General features: G+C 42.2%; 1 protein-coding gene across 5 annotated transcripts in view; it reads left to right on the forward strand.

Moving 5' to 3' along the window:
• The window catches only part of adgrl3.1 (adhesion G protein-coupled receptor L3.1), a 220,900-nt gene that overhangs the window by 177,982 nt on the left and 26,163 nt on the right, over positions 1-16,755 (forward strand). For all 5 annotated transcript variants that reach the window (XM_033966996.2, XM_033966987.2, XM_055223687.1 and 2 more), the window contains 4 exons: positions 3,953-4,075; positions 4,241-4,446; positions 6,851-7,027; positions 11,275-11,484. In XM_033966996.2, the coding sequence (XP_033822887.1) occupies positions 3,953-4,075; positions 4,241-4,446; positions 6,851-7,027; positions 11,275-11,484 (716 nt within the window). The remainder of the gene's footprint in view (positions 1-3,952; positions 4,076-4,240; positions 4,447-6,850; positions 7,028-11,274; positions 11,485-16,755) is intronic.

Genomic DNA, 16,755 nt, shown 5'->3' on the forward strand with positions numbered 1-16,755 from the left:
AAAATAAAGGCGGAACAGCTGCCAGGTCTTATGATAATTTTGAATTGATCCATCCACAGAACATCTCAAGTGTTCAAGTTTTAAATGTGACATGACGTCTTCTACTCAATGCTTCAAAGATGGTGCGGCTGCTTTCTTCCAACTAAACAGTATTAAGCATCTTGTACGCGACGTAATGAAGGCTCCTGCGTCCGCCTGGTGAGGGGTCACTGAAGCATCTGAAGACACAACCCCAAACATATAAAAGAAATAGTTTTAAATATTTTCTCCCAGAAGTCATACCTATGATTTACAAACAAAATTAAATTGATCTCACCTCAGATTAGCAGAGTTTAGCACTTTACCCATCGATTCTGCAGCAATCCGCCCTGGTTTTCAGCCCCGTGTGATGTCATTTGCGAACATCTTCATCACGTATTGAAGAAGTGCGTATTTTGGATTCCAGGCGACTAAAATGGAGAAAAATACCGAATATCTGTTTAAAATCAGGTGGGTCAGAGCGGAGTGGTAAAGTCTGAGATGGCTTATGTGCGGAGGAGGTGATGAGATGGAAGATAGTTCATATTCATAGTCTATGCTGTGGAAAATTGCATCTCAACAAGGTAGCTAAAGCGCTAACAGCTAACAACACTTCCTGATCTGCCGTTTCCATGGCCACAGTCGCTCGGCGTGACTGGCCTTTTCGGACTTTTCCTGCAAAGTCGGCGATAGGACGGAAGAAATGCAATTCTAGCGAGCTTTTTTTGAAGAAAGGCTGTACCTAGAATCGTAATTACGCTCGAGCTATTATTGGCAGAGAGTTAGCTTAAGTATAACGTGATGATCTGAGAGAGAGAGCCACAGACACAGACAGGAGGCGCTGCTACGATTTACAAGTCACTCTTAATTTCAAAACAGCTGCCTTCGCACACGATATCACCTTACATAAATCCTGTCTGGTTCACCCTCCAATTTATGTCCACCCCTAGCGCCGCATAAACGCTGTTACATAAGCAAGAAGGAGAAGAAGAAGAAGAAGAAGTGGGCTCTCTGAAGGAACTTAAAAAAACGAGAGAAAAAAACCCAGTCTTTTTAGTGTGGAAATGTTCATCTCCTCATCTTTGCGCGGTTAATCTTTGCTCACAGCTAATCCAGTGGGCAGATCCAGCGTGATTATCTCCCTCCTTTATGCATATTCCTTCCCATACTGCCTCTCATTTCACTTCTTCTATTAGAATTTTATATTTTTTTTCCACTCTCGGCCTGCACTTTTAAAGCCCGATTTCTTTGTCTCACCCAGACGCCTTGCACTGAAAATACATTATTAAACTGACACACTTTCAGAATAGTTCCCTGTGTTACGTCGTGTTTGGCTTGAACAAGTGCGCTATTATTAGAAACAGAAAAAAAAAAAGAAAAGGATAAAACGTGATTTGATAAGGGATAACGCAGCGGTAGCAGCGTGTGGTTGTGATAAAGATAATGAACGACTACGTTTCTTAGGAGGAGGATTGTCATGACAGGGATGCTTTAATTAGATTAGGCTCAGCGTGTTTGGAGACCCCCGCCGCTCCCGTGGGTGGGGATGCTGTGCGTACATGTCACGGGTGTGTATTGTGGGCGGGGCGACTAAATGTTGGGTTTGGATCAACGTGTCGTTCCTTGTTTGCAGATCTGTTAGCAGCTATACCTTTTCTGCTATTTTGGTTTGCTTCCTAATCGTCACTGGCGATTGTTGATTGTTGTCGTGTAATTTCTACTCAGACATATGCACTGGGCGGTATACAAGTACTTTACCCATTACTTAACTTTCTCTACGTCCTTTTCACACAAATTTGTCAGAAGTGAAAGTACTTTGCACGAGTTACAGAACAGTGGGAGACAGGGTACTTTTATCTTGTATTCTTTGCGTTGAATAAGACTAACAATTACGTGCAGTCCTTTGTGTGCTCTCGGATTATAAATATATTCAGATGTACAGCTAACTACCAACGCCGTCAACCGTTACGGAAAGACGTCGGTGTTTCAATCTGTTTAAGTAACACTCTCACAAATTGTGGGTCCTTAACACCTGAGAAAGTTTAAAGAACATCTGATCTCAGCTCGTCTTATTGTGAAATCGTTGGTGCGAGAAGGAGCCCGAGAGTTTGAGAGAGGAGCTACATCGATCATCTTTGTCAAAAAGTCTCTACCAAAGATAACTCTTCAACTTTTAAAGATTATTGACTCAAGCCACACTTTAGCAATTGGTCAACAAGTCAAGTATGGCCAGAGGCTGTAGAATCAATAGTGTCTAGACAAATTCAAAGCATCAGTAGCATCACAAAACCGTAGCATCACACAGAAATTGTTATGAACTATTAAAAAACACAATAATGAGTTGTATCTCAAACTCTTCAGCAGTGGTGTTTTGCAGTTTGTCGAAGTTTTGTCACAGATTTAGAGCTTCGGTATTGTCTAGGATTGTTCTGATACTCAAACTACTATCAGCAAAAGCTTCGATGCTGCACATTTTTCAGGTAGCAGCGAGTACTCAGGTCAAATTACAGATCTGATACCACTTTGTACTTCCAGAATGAGGACCTGTACATGTTAGCACTGTCGCTGTCGATGTCTGTGGCTAATGCTAACGCTCAGAGAATGCCCAAGGCGTAGATCAAACTGACTGAGGGTTAGCATTCGAGTTTTAAAGGCGTCCAAACATAATACGCTTCCATTAAAAGACAATAATTTAAGCGTCTGAAATGAGGTTTGGCCCGGAGCAGGTTAAATCCAGACTGTTGAGGCTCTGCAGACTCTTAAAACACGCTAATACTGACAGAAACTACATGTGTGTTACCTTCATTTAGCCTTCGGAGTGGACGCTAACATAACTACGGAGAGTGCAGCCCAACAACAGCGCTAACCCGACTTTGTTTACGCTGCATAAATAGCCATATGCTCCGAGGATAAGCGTCTTTTCACAGGCTTCTCTGCTGTTTTTATCCACGCTCTGTGCTACAAAGTGACCAAGTAGGAAAGTAAAAGTGCTTAAATCAGCACAGCTCATCGTCGAGACCATTACGTATTTGACATATCTGACACTTAAGTCCTTAAAATCTCATTTAATCTTGCGGATGTTCTTTCGAGATAGACTTTTGCTACTTATTTTTTGCTCTTGTGCTGTAACAAAATGGAGTAGCCTCGGTTTAGTCACTTCTTCACACTGTTCGGTATCAGCCTGGGTACTATTTTCTAGATTAGGTGCAACTTTATTTGTTAGATCTGCGTTTTATACTGATAATTTCCCACAATCCCACAATCGGAGTGCCCTGTTTGAGATACAGTGATACATTTTACTTGCACAGATCACATTTTGTCTAAACCAGGGGTAAACCGCTTGTGTAAAAACCTGCATGCATCTTATTTTTTTCCATTTCCCTGCCTTTTCTCCTTGCTCTTTCTCGTCTTACACTGACCTCCTTAACAATTTCCTTATTCACAAATCTCCTCCTCATGTCCTGAGCGTGTCCTTGTGCTGTTTACTTGATCCGGGGGGCTCTTCATTTCACCATGAAAGCAACATCTAAATCACAAAATCACTCGTGGGCACAAGATAGCAGTACGGGAAAGGTGTAATTAGTCCATAATTAGAAACTTTATCTAATGCATTACTCTGCCGTAATCAGTCATGTGCTAACGAACCTGGATGGTGAAATGAGATTCCCACAATACAACAGAGACGGCGGATTACACGCCTTCATTTGTCTGACCAGTTGCCAGGAGACATTTGTTGGCGTTTTTAGCCCAAAAAGTGAATACTCATGTCTTTGTTTAGGAAAAAGGACTGGCAGGATTCATGCATGTCTCTTTGAAGCACTTAGCGGCAAAACATAGCTATTACACAGGGCCTTTCAAAACAAACCTCGACAGAGAGTGCTATGCAATTAGGTGGCATTAACGCTGTCATCGTGTTTTTGTTTTTTCCTCTCAGAGCTGGAAGTGGCGAGGTTGAGCACCGACGGAAACCTTGTAGACCTGACGTTCCCCCAATCAGAGCTACACGGAAACTCCATCCAACTGTCAGCCAGCACACTCAAGCAACACGGCCGAAACGGTAAAAGAAAAAAAAAACAAAAAAACCTCTCTCCTCGCAGTCACAGCAGGAGATCAGCGTGTCAGACCCGTTACCGTGCGCTGCTCTCACCCCTGCTCTTACAGGCTATTTCTGGATACAACAGTTATTAAGGGTGTTGACTCATGTGTGCGGTCCGTCCCACAGGTGAGATCCGCATGGCCTTTGTCCTCTACAGAAACCTGGGCTCGTACCTGTCCACAGAGAACGCGAGTGTCAGACTGAGCAGCGAGGCGGTGTACCCCAACTACTCCGTGATCGTCAACTCCCCCGTCATCACCGCCTCGATTAATAAGGAGAGCAATAAAGTGTACCTGTCCGAACCCGTGGTGTTCACAGTCAAACACTTACAGGTGAGACGCAGCACGGTTTCCCCAGGTGTGTTTATAAACAGTGGTCCCTCGTTTGTCGCGGCGGTTACGTTCTAAAAATAGTAGTCAGCTTTGTTTTTTACAGCTATTCTACAAGTTTTGCAGCTGTAAAACCCCTCACCACACACTTTATACACTTTTCTCACACAGGCGTTAACATTTTCTCACATTTCTCTCTCGTTTAAACACAAAGTTCAAACCTTTGTCGGTGCAGGACGTTTCATCGACATTGTGGGTTTTGTCGGGGAGAAAACAAATTGCAAACGTACAACACTTCAGAGTCACACCGCGATCCGACGTTTATGTAAATTTTGTCGCTGTTATTGCCGTTACATTCTACTACTGGCTCCATCACCAAACTTAAGCTGATTCTTTGCACGAAATGGCAGCCACTCCTCCATCAATCTGCCCCAGAGCGACTGTGATTGTGCTTTACACCCGTAGACTGTATATATAAACGGACATAGCTAACCCGCTAGCGCCGCCACGTTCCAAATACAAAGCGATCATGGGCGTATTAACCCGCTCTACATGATCCGAGTATTTTATTTCACTGTTGGGTCCGTAAATCAAGATATGAACGTTAATAACAGACAAATGAAGCGCTTTCTTTACCCAGAAGTCTCTTTTCGGGCGACGTCACACTTCCTTACTCCACTTTTTTATACAGTCTACGCTTACGCCATAATATTAGCGCAGTCTCTGATCAAATTTGGCCAAAAAAAAGAAGTTTAAATTAAATGATCCAATAATTTTATCTCCGCGTTTGCTGTCTCAAAAAAAACCAAAACAGTAAAATAACGGTATTTACTGAAACCACTCGTGTATTTCCAGGTTTGGACTGGCACTGTGCCTCATTTACATCTCTACGTGAGAATGTTAAGGATGTCATGAAGTTTTCAATTAGCGTGGCTTTTGTTTCTAATCAATTCACTTTGCGGCATCAAATAATTGTTTACCCACCGCATCGCAACACAGTTTCCACACTTCCTGTTATCGTTTACGCCGAAACTGCGCGTGGATTCACAGATGCTACACAGGTTAGCTTTATTTTTGTACATGTGACGCGAAACGTGATCATTTTTAAACTTAAATACGACACAGACTGGACTTTTGAGATTCGGAAGCAGAGTAAAAAAAAAACCTCTTGCGTCAGTGTGAAGCGGCATTTCGGATCACAACACCGGTGGTTATCTTTGACTTTTCCGCTTCCTAACGAGCCTGACCAAAGCGCGAGGAGATCTTGCCACTTGCTCATTTAGTGACTAACTTTACCCGTCTGCCGCGCTCGCCTCGGAGTCGTCAGCTTACCAAACACGAACGGCTCCTACACTTGAGAATCTCGCACACAACACGCGGCCTCGGCTCCGTCACCTCCTGCCACCACTCCATGTTTGTTTGCGGCTGTCCTGTTGCATTTGGCCCCTTCTGTTTGCCTGTTGTTTTATTGTGCTACACTGTGGGCTCTTTTGCTCTCTCTGTTTGTCTGCAGCATACACACATCAAACATAACACCGCCAACGTGACATGTGAAGTGGATAACACGGATAATCTCGCCATAACGACGCACGTTTTACCTCGTACTTGTTTTTTATGCTATTTGGCGGTTGTTTAGTAGTTCAAATAAGGAACAATGTGATACAATACAATGATCCTTTTTTTATTAGTTGCCAATTCTCGTTGTGATTTAAAGCTTCCAGAAATAAAACGTGCAGTCGTTGTTTTCTACTCCTCAATGACAAAGAATCACTAGCAAAAATATTGAGTTTGTTGTTTGTTGTCCCTCGTTTATCGTGGGGGTTATGTTCTCAGCTTCATTTTTTACATTATTCTTTATGTTTTTGTCTGTAAAACCCCTCACCACACACTTTATACACTTTTCTCACACAGGCGTTAACATTTTCTCACATTTCTCTCTCGTTTAAACACAAAGTTCAAACCTTCGTAGGCGTCTTTGTCGGTGCAGAACGTTTCACCGACATTGTGGGTTTTGTCGGGGAGAAAACAAATTGCAAACGTACAGCACTTCAGAGTCACACTGCGATTCAACGTTTATGTAAATTTGGAGGACGGAGGAGACTGATGGACAATGGTCTACAGTCCCTTAGCCAATCAGGACGCAGAACACGATGCACGCTCATACGATATTAAAAAAACATGCAAAATTGTACAAAAAAATCAGCGAAACAGCGAAAGTTGAACCACGTTATAGTGAGGGAAGTTGTTTATTTGGACAAAAACAGTAGCCATAATGCAGATAATGTTTCTTCTCTCACTTTCAGTTTCACTTATCCCCATGTGCAGCTGCAATGTCCCGCTCTTTTTCCTTTCTTTCATCCTAATTCGACACACTCTTCCTCTGCTCTCCTCTCGCCTCGTCTTTTAGCATTCCGAGGAGAACTTCAATCCCAACTGTTCCTTCTGGAGCTACTCCAAACGCACCATGACTGGATTCTGGTCGACACAGGACTGTCGTCTGCTGGCCACAAACCGCACACACACCAGCTGCTCCTGCACGCACCTCACCAGCTTCGCCGTGCTCATGGCCCACGTGGAGGTCAAGGTAAGACTCACTCATTCATGATTTGATTAGGGAAAACTGACCTGAAAAAGTCCACAGCATCTGGGAAATACGAGTCTCCAGAGTCCATGATAGTAACTAATCAGATTTGGCAGGAGGAATTTTACATTCAATTTGTCAGAGGTGGATGATGACACAGAGTGGAATGGAAAAGCACTTAAGACATTTGTATTCCACCTGTGGAGCCCGGAATGACTAAGACAGATACAAGTTGTCTTTGGAGACTGCTGAATACAAGCCCGGCGTGCTGTAAAAATAATGTTTATCCAATCATACAGAGACAGTTAGAGGCTCATAGCAGGGGTACGAATATAAAGGGCGGAAGTGACATTTTGGGGAAGATTGAGACATACTATATTCAGTGAGTAAAATAAAAAGCGTTTGATGGCCTCTTTTTACTGCCAAAATATCATAATAATAAGGCCTATAAATGTAGAGTTTATGGCTGAAGAGGAACATAAGATTCAGTCAGTGCCAAAAGGGAGTCAGGGCAGCAGAAAGCTTTTATGCTCGTATGCTATTATGCTAAGAGATGACATGAAAGGCCGAAGCCAAAAGGTGCTTTGTTCCTTTTACATATAGGAGTCGAAAGGCGAAGGCTCGAGCCAATCATCAGAATTGTGCGGAAAAAAGAGCGTTTAAGTGGTTTAATTTAATATAGTTTTAATATAGCAGAGGTATTTCAATTTCAACCCAGTGTTTTGCCGAGACATAAACATCCCGGAGTCGTTGAAGTTGCACAAGTAGTCCATAGAATACAGATGAAAAGGCGGGAGACAGTGTGGTTGTCTTATGCAGAAGAAGTTTATTATAAATTACTGTGGCTAGGGAGACGTCAGCCTTCAACACGCAGCTTTGTCACACATAATAATAAGAATAAGACGAAGAATAGAAGTAATAATAATGACGCCTTAGTCTTATGTAGCACTTTTCCAGCTGCTCAAAGTCACTACAGTTTCATATTTTATTCATTCACTTCACGCTCGGTGATGCCCTGGGGTTGACTGACAGAAGCGAGGCTGCCCGTCTACGCCACCGACCCCTCCGCACACAACACTTTCTTACCAGGCGATGAGGGTAAACTGCACAATCACACACAAAAAAAAATCCTTGAGTTCTCAGTGGTCTGCTAACGAAGCCTGGCCCTGCTTAGCCTCAGACATCTGACAAGTTTAAGCTTTGAAAAGGAGGTTTGGCCGCTCGTGGTGCTGCCTGTCCGAGCCGTGTTGATGCTTTCACTTGAAGAGCTTAAATAACCTCTGTGGTGCGTCATATCGAAGGTATTTCACATACATCGGAATACCACGTAAGACATTTAGCCCCTCTATTGACACAGTGCTCTGGCTTATAACCAGCGTCCCGTTTGACCCGATAACACCAGTGACTGTTCTCATTAGCGCTTCTGTTCTTCCGTAACACCCAGGAGTTCCAGGAAAAGAGAATAAAAAGTACCCCATGCATGGCAGTTCTGCGTTGTTCTTAATAAACTGGACTTTGTAGGTTATTGATTTACACTTAAGCAGGTGTGTCACATGACTAAATGTGATTAGCTCATGTGATTAGCTGAAGCTTTAGAAGAGGTTTACCTAAAAATGTCTGGCATCTCTGTTGTTTTACCTAATTTTCTGTAAATCCCTCCCATTATATTTATTAATCCAAGTAGGAGTTCGACTAAGCAGTTAATACCTGTGTGGGATAAGTCCACTTTTGTCTCTTCAGTTCCGCTTTTGTCGCCCAAATTGTGTCTTGTAGCTCTTGATTCAGTGTGACACGCCGCTCTCCCGCTGAGGCCAGGGGATGTGTGTTAGTATTGCAGGGGTCATGGTCAGAGCTAACCCCGTGCGAGCTCCGTGTGCGGGTGTGAGCAGTAGATCCATCATGGCCGCTCCGTAGTGAACAGTGCTCGGGCTGCCAGGCTGTGGGACACTGATGGATAGAGCCAGTGCAGCTGTGCAGCGCCGCGTAAAAATGAGGAGGAGGCCGGGAACACTCAGGGACGAACAGTCAGACGGGCATCAGTCATGGGGGCTGGTGTACTGCGTCTATGTACAGTTTCAAATCAGAGCACATCGGGTCTGTGTTTATTTAACTCTGTGTGTCATGTGCGGAACAGGCAGGGGACGATATTCCAATTTTGTGTCACGATTATTATGGACAAAATAATTGCGATTGACGATTAAAGTTACAGTTTAAAATGTCATGGATATACTGTATAATTATAATGAATAAGTCCCATGTTTAAACTGCTTTTATATAATTGTACTTTAATAAAACAACTACGATCTAGGGCACATGTGTCAAACTCCAGGCTCATGGGCCGAATGTAGCCCGCCACGTCATTTTATGTGGCCCGTGACAAAGTAAATTAAAAGGTGTGACTGTTTATCAGGAGATACAGTTACACAGACATTTTTTCATTTCTATGCAAAACCATGTGCAAAATGTGTAACTTGAATAAGAAATAAATATAGAAACGGTTAATTAAAAAGATTAAAAAGTAGTTGCATTTATTTTACATTACATTTATCTTACAGTTAGATCTGACCGTAGCGGAAAACGTTATGGATAAACGAGGCCATCCACAGAAATTTGGGGGCTCGGGTCAAGAAGTCTGACAATTCTGGGCCCCCTAAGACCCTGGGGCCCGGGACAACAGAGACCTTTGTCCTCTCTGTCAACTCCCCTGCCGTTAAGTAGCTTCATTCTGCACATTTTGGTGATTTAAAGGCGATTATCTTTGTTAGCGATTATCACGATGTCCCAAGAATGATTATTGTCGACCGTTTTTATCACGATAAACGATATTAATGTTTGTCGTCTCATCTGTAGTGTGGAATTATGATGTTACTGAAAAATCTTAACAGCTCATTTTGTATTTTATGATGCGAACAACTAAGCAATGAATAACAAAAATAACAGAATTTTGAAAATAATTGGCCAGATAAAGATGTCTTGGTAAATGAAGGGCATTTCAAAAAAAGCAGGATCTGACTTCTTATTATTAATCCAGCCACAAAGAGTCACATGCCAGTGCTCTTATGACACGAAACCTGTCAAATTACCAGGCCATTCTCCGCACTCCAGGAGGGAAAGAAATTATCGCAACCTTGAAAAGTAAATGACAAAGGGAAAGATTTTTTTTATTATGCGTATTGGATATTCATGATTTTCAGCTCCTCTGGTGACATTGTAATCAGAATGATCATGACTGCGACAGAAATCTCTGCCTGGATTAGTAACAGTTGTATGACCAGGAGTTATGTATCGTCTAAAAATGGATTTATGCGACTTTAGATCAGACGTGCTTCAATTAAAGGTCCTGTATTGTGTGAAATTGAGCTTTAAGTCGTGTTATAATGTCGTTACCTCCTCAAAAACAGACCTGGAGTTGTGTTTTGTTTCATTTACACGTGTTTTTTTTTCCGGAGTATAAGTCGCACCAGCCAAAAAAAAAGCTAAATAATGAAGGAAAAAAACGCCCCTTGGCCAAACTATAAAAAAAAGTGTGACGTATAGTCTGGAAATTATGGTAATTTGTTAAAAGTGAAAGCTAAATTCACATAGTTTACTCTTAATCTTTCCATGTTCTCACAAAATTGACTCTTTTGAGCTTTAAGTCACGTTATAATGTTGTTAACTCTTCAAAAACAGACCTGGAGTTGTGTTTTGTTTCATTCACACATGTCTGAGTAACACTTTATTATTAGTCTGTTACTAATCTCCCAAGCTCAAAACGCTCTGTTCCACCTTGTGATGTCATGAAGTGGTAGTTTTCAAGTTCCTTTTTACCTTTTGTTCAGTGAAGATCGGTAATCCCAGGGCTGAAATTATCCAAATGATTTTAGTGAAGGTGTGTAGAGTTTCAAAACACACTTGAGCACTTCCTGTATTACCACACGATGACATCACAAGGTGGAACTCAGCCTAAATGCGCAGGATTTGTGCGTTAAACATGCGTGAATGAAACAAAACACGACTCCAGGTCTGTTTTTTGATGTCGGAACAACATTATAACACAGATTAAGAGTAATATATAGTAGAAAGGTAATAAATTAGAGTAAAATGGGCCTTTTAAAACATCTGCAGTTTATTTTGTACCTTCCCCAAAAGCCTTGAAATATGAACTTGGCATTTACGCTGCGGGGCTTCTCATATTCGGTTTGTATTGTCCTTATATTTTGGAGCGGTTCGTGTTTTCTCCTTGTGAGACAGATATTGTTATGTTACAGAAAGCAGACAGCATGCACGACCTGCTCCTGGACGTGATCACCTGGGTGGGGATCCTGCTGTCTCTGGTCTGCCTGCTCATCTGTATCTTCACCTTTTGCTTCTTCCGGGGGCTCCAGAGCGACCGCAACACCATCCACAAGAACCTGTGCATCAGCCTCTTCATCGCAGAGTCGCTCTTCCTCGTGGGGATCAACAGGGCCGACCAGCCGGTGAGCGAGCCAGAGCAAATCCATCACTCCCGCTTTAGTGTCCACACAGGGCGTTTGTCTTTGGCTAATGCTGTTAGCGGTACATCACGCCAGAGCGGTAACCACAGACTGCTGCCATTGTTACGTTTGATTGTTGTTGTATTAAACCTGATCTATTGTACTTCTGCAGAACAACAGAGAAGAAAGAGAAGGAAAAAACTCTGTCTAGATGGTTTTACTAGTTTGGTTTTGCTTCTCAAACAGACTCGGTTCTGGCTCGTGCACATACTCTGCCATTGTTCGTAGTTCTTTATTGGCATACCAACTTCTGAAATGTTTGCTAACTATCTGCTATTGGTTGACCACATTGACGCTAGAACAAAATCAACAGAACATTTGATACACGCTGCGTTCCCAGAATAAATCACAAGCACAACATTTGCACGCTGACCAAAATCTGTTCCGTTTTTCTACTTTATTGCGTTGTCATTTCAGAAATCTGCATTCAGAGACGTTTTACAGCTAAAGCGAAATGAGTTTGAGTAAAGTAGAGCTAGCAATGAAGATGTCATAAATCACTGTTTTTGCCTTTTAAAATGACAACAAAAAGTTTCTGTACAAAAAAAAAAAAAAAAACAGAAACCAAGAATGCGCCAACGCCTCAAACTTGAAAAAACAAACAAAGCCACAGACGCGTCATAGCATCACGTGACCACTGTGAGGAAGAGCGCTAGTGAGCACATTGTTAGGTATGAAAACAAACTAAAACTTGGTCTGAAAAAGTTTATTTGTACAGCACAATGCATACACAAAGTAATTCAAAGTGCTTTACAGAAACAGAGAAAGTGTCAGCAGTCTCCTCCAGTCTCTCTCTCTAAAACCTTCAAATCAGGCGAGAAATCTATGTCTAATAATGGACTGAGACTTGAACTTTAACAGCCACATCAAATCAGTAACATCTGCAGCTTTTTAACATCTAAAAACATGTCAAAAATCAAATGTAAACTGTCAAAACCAGACTTAGACAGACTTATCCTGCATTTGTGTCCAGTAGATTAGACGACTGTAACGTCCTGTTCACTGGCCTCTCCAAACGAGCCTTAAGACAGAACAGAACATCCAGAACACTGCTGCTCGGGTCAGGACTAGAACCAGGAAGTACTTCACACATGTGTCCTGTGCTCAGGTCTAGAACCAGGAAGTACTTCACACATGTGTCCTGTGCTCAGGTCTAGAACCAGGAAGTACTTCACACATGTGTCCTGTGGCTCAGGTCTGTGGCTCCTGTGGCTCAGAGACTTTAAAGCAGCTCAGTGTGAACAAGTCTCTCCATGGACCAGCACCAAAGAACATCTCCCACATGAGCCACAAGAACCATCTCACATGAGGAGGACTAAACCAGGACTAAACCAGGACTAAACCAGGACTAAACCAGGACTAAACCAGGACTAAACCAGGACTAAACCAGGACTGAACCAGGACTGAACCAGGACTAAACCAGGACTAGACCAGGACTAAACCAGGACTAAACCAGGACTGAACCAGGATTAAACCAGGACTAAAGCAGGACTAAACCAGGACTAAACCAGGACTGAACCAGGACTAAACCAGGACTAAACCAGGATTAAACAAGGACTAAACCAGGATTAAACCAGGACTAAACCAGGACTAAACCAGGACTAAACCAGGACTAAACCAGGACTAAACCAGGACTGAACCAGGACTAAACCAGGATTAAACAAGGACTAAACCAGGATTAAACCAGGACTAAACCAGGACTAAACCAGGACTAAACCAGGACTAAACCAGGACTGAACCAGGACTAAACCAGGACTAAACCAGGATTAAACAAGGACTAAACCAGGATTAAACCAGGACTAAACCAGGACTAAACCAGGACTAAACCAGGACTAAACCAGGACTAAACCAGGACTGAACAAGGACTAAGCCAGGACTAAGCCAGGACTAAGCCAGGACTAAACCAGGACTAGACCAGGACTAAACCAGGACTAAACCAGGACTAAACCAGAACTAAACCAGAACTAAACATGGGGAATCAGTGTTTCAGTTTTATGCAGTTAAAACCTGGAACATTCTTCCTGAAGATGTGAGACAGACCTCGACTTGGACAATATTTAAATCCAGACTTAAAACAGTTCTGTTTATCTGTGCATGTGACTGAAAGGGTTTTATTCTGCATTTTCGCCGTTAATGCTCATTTTATGATCATTATTTGTGACTATTTATGTCTTGATTTGTTGCATTGTGACTTTAATGTCTTTCTTATTCTGCAAAGCACTTTGAATTACTCTGTACTAATTGTTCTATATAAATAAACTTGCCTTGTCTTGCAGAATAAGAACGACATTAAAATCACAATGCAACAAATCAAAACATAAATAATCGCCATAAAATGAACATTAAAAGAGAAGAGGCAGAATAAAACCCTTTCAGTCACATGCACAGCTAAAGAGAATCACTTAGTCTGGATTTAAACATTTAATCAAGTAGAAGACTCACATCTTCAGAAAGACTGTTCCAAAGAGAATCCATCGAAATAAAGCAAAAGTTATAACTGTCCTGGTAATAATTCATAATTCTTGTTTCTAAAATCGTCTTTCCTCTTTTTTTCGTAGCTCACCATGTGCCTTTACTCTACCCCCCTCCGTACTCCGGCTCTCTCCTCCTCACTCCCACTAAACATTACCAGATTGGCACTTTCTATTACAGTTAATGACGCGTGACCCGTGCCGCTCATGTGAGACTGTGTTCTGCTTTAGCTATTCCCATCTGCAGCCAAGAAACTACATCTAAGGCCATGAAGACGATGACCCCTCTCGACCTCTATTAGAGTGTAAACAAACCTCACATACTTTAACCACATGAAGCAGATATAACGTTTTATCTGCTGACCTCTATAATGCTCTGGACACGTGGGACGCACAGAGGAAGGAACCGGGCTGCAACAAATAAAGTAGACAAATTCTATCAGTGATTAAACGCACGGCAATTTTCTGTGGAATCCAGGGGAGGATCAGAGAAGAAGAAGAAGAAGGAGAAGGAGAAGAAGAAGAAGAAGGAAGAAGAAGAAGGAGAAGAAGAAGAAGAAGGAAGAAGAAGAAGAAGGAAGAAGAAGAAAGAAGGAAGAAGAAGAAGAAGGAAGAAGAAGAAGAAAGAAGGACGAAGAAGAAGGACGAAGAAGAAGAAGGACGAAGAAGAAGAAGGAAGAAGAAGAAGAAGAAGAAAGAAGAAGAAAGGAAGAAGAAGAAAGAAGGAAGAAGAAGAAAGAAGGACGAAGAAGAAAGAAGGAAGAAGAAGAAAGAAGGACGAAGAAGAAGAAGGACGAAGAAGAAGAAGGAAGAAGAAGAAGAAAGAAGGAAGAAGAAGAAGAAGAAGGAAGAAGAAGAAGAAGGAAGAAGAAGAAAGAAGGAAGAAGAAGAAGAAGGAAGAAGAAGAAGAAAGAAGGACGAAGAAGAAGGACGAAGAAGAAGAAGGACGAAGAAGAAGAAGGAAGAAGAAGAAGAAGAAGAAAGAAGAAGAAAGGAAGAAGAAGAAAGAAGGAAGAAGAAGAAAGAAGGACAAAGAAGGAAGAAGAAGAAAGAAGGACGAAGAAGAAGAAGGACGAAGAAGAAGAAGGAAGAAGAAGAAGAAAGAAGGAAGAAGAAGAAGGAAGAAGAAGAAGAAGGAAGAAGGAAGAAGAAGGAGAAGGAAGAAGAAGGAGAAGGAAGAAGAAGAAGGAAGAAGAAGAAGAAGAAGAAGAAGAAGAGGAAGAAGAAGAAAGAAGGAAGAAGAAGGAGAAGGAAGAAGGAGAAGGAAGAAGAAGAAGGAAGAAGAAGAAGAAGAAGAAGAGGAAGAAGAAGAAAGAAGGAAGAAGAAGGAAGAAGAAGAAAGAAGGAAGAAGAAGAAAGAAGGAAGAAGAAGGAAGAAGAAGAAAGAAGAAGAAAGAAGAAAACGAAGAAGGAAGAAGAAGGAAGAAGAAGAAAGAAGGAAGAAGAAGAAGGAAGAAGAAGAAGAAGGAAGAAGAAGAAGAAGAAGAAGAGAACTGATGAATAGTGAAGTGTTACATGGTTTGCGGCGACGAGCTTCTTCACGCGACGGCTAATGGTCACGGTTACATTTCTATACGGCGCTTTTCCACCTTCAAGGCGCTCGAAGCCTTTGCATCAAGGAAACACTCACACGTTCGTGCAACAGTGTGCGAACGAGGTGGGTTAAATGTCGTGTCAACAGCAGTATTCGTCTGTGAGAGCTGGAGTCGCACCGTCAAGTGGATCTGAAAGTAGATCTGCCGGTGATGTTTACGTCGAGAGCGGGATTCGGACCGGCCGACTTTCAGATCAGTGGACAAACGCTCTACAAACTGAGCTACCGTCCATCAAAAAGTTCAGCAAAAACTACATAAAAACAGCTATTTTTTAATGCAAAATTAGAACAAAATAGTGGCGAAACACATTTTTTTCGGTGATAATCCATGTTGTATCCATAGAAACCAAGTAGGTGACAGGTGATACAGTGGGCCCTTGTTTATCGCAGAATTACTCTGCTTTATTTTTTACATTTATTCCATATGTTTTTTGTCTGTAAAACCCCTCACCACACACTTTATACACTTTTCTCACACAGGCGTTAACATTTTCTCACATTTCTCTCTCGTTTAAACACAAAGTTCAAACCTTCGTAGGCGTCTTTGTCGGTGCAGAACGTTTCATCGACATTGTGGGTTTTGTCGGGGAGAAAATAAATTGCAAACGTACAGCACTTCAGAGTCACACTGCGATCCAACGTTTATGTAAATTTGTCTGAACACATTCTGTACTGGACAGGAGACACGGCACGGAGGAGACTGATGGACAATGGTCTACAGTCCAACAGCCAATCAGGACGCAGAACACAATGCACGATCATACGCTGTAAAGCATGTAAAAACGCACACACAAAATCGGCGATATAGCGAGGGACAACTGTATTCTAATTTGTTCACCTCTTTCTACAAACTGATCCACTGTTGCAGCACCAAACCTAAACTAAACTGTGTTATTTAATCATATTTTTATTGAAGGCAGCAGAATTAAAAACTATAACATAAACTGTCCACGTCGCTATAACGATATGACGTAGTTACACACTCAGAAACAAACCGCAGACCCTTGAGCCGTGTGCCTCCCCGTATATCTGCAGTAGTGATCGGTAATGTTTTCTACTCTTTGTCTCCGAGCCATTTGGATGTTTTTCTGTGTAAGGAGGCGACGGCGTACGCTGCGCCCAGGGCCTCTGCTTCCCCGCTGCGCTAAA

The sequence above is a fragment of the Periophthalmus magnuspinnatus genome, chromosome 1, assembly GCF_009829125.3.
Source record: "Periophthalmus magnuspinnatus isolate fPerMag1 chromosome 1, fPerMag1.2.pri, whole genome shotgun sequence".
Lineage (NCBI taxonomy): Eukaryota > Metazoa > Chordata > Actinopteri > Gobiiformes > Gobiidae > Periophthalmus > Periophthalmus magnuspinnatus.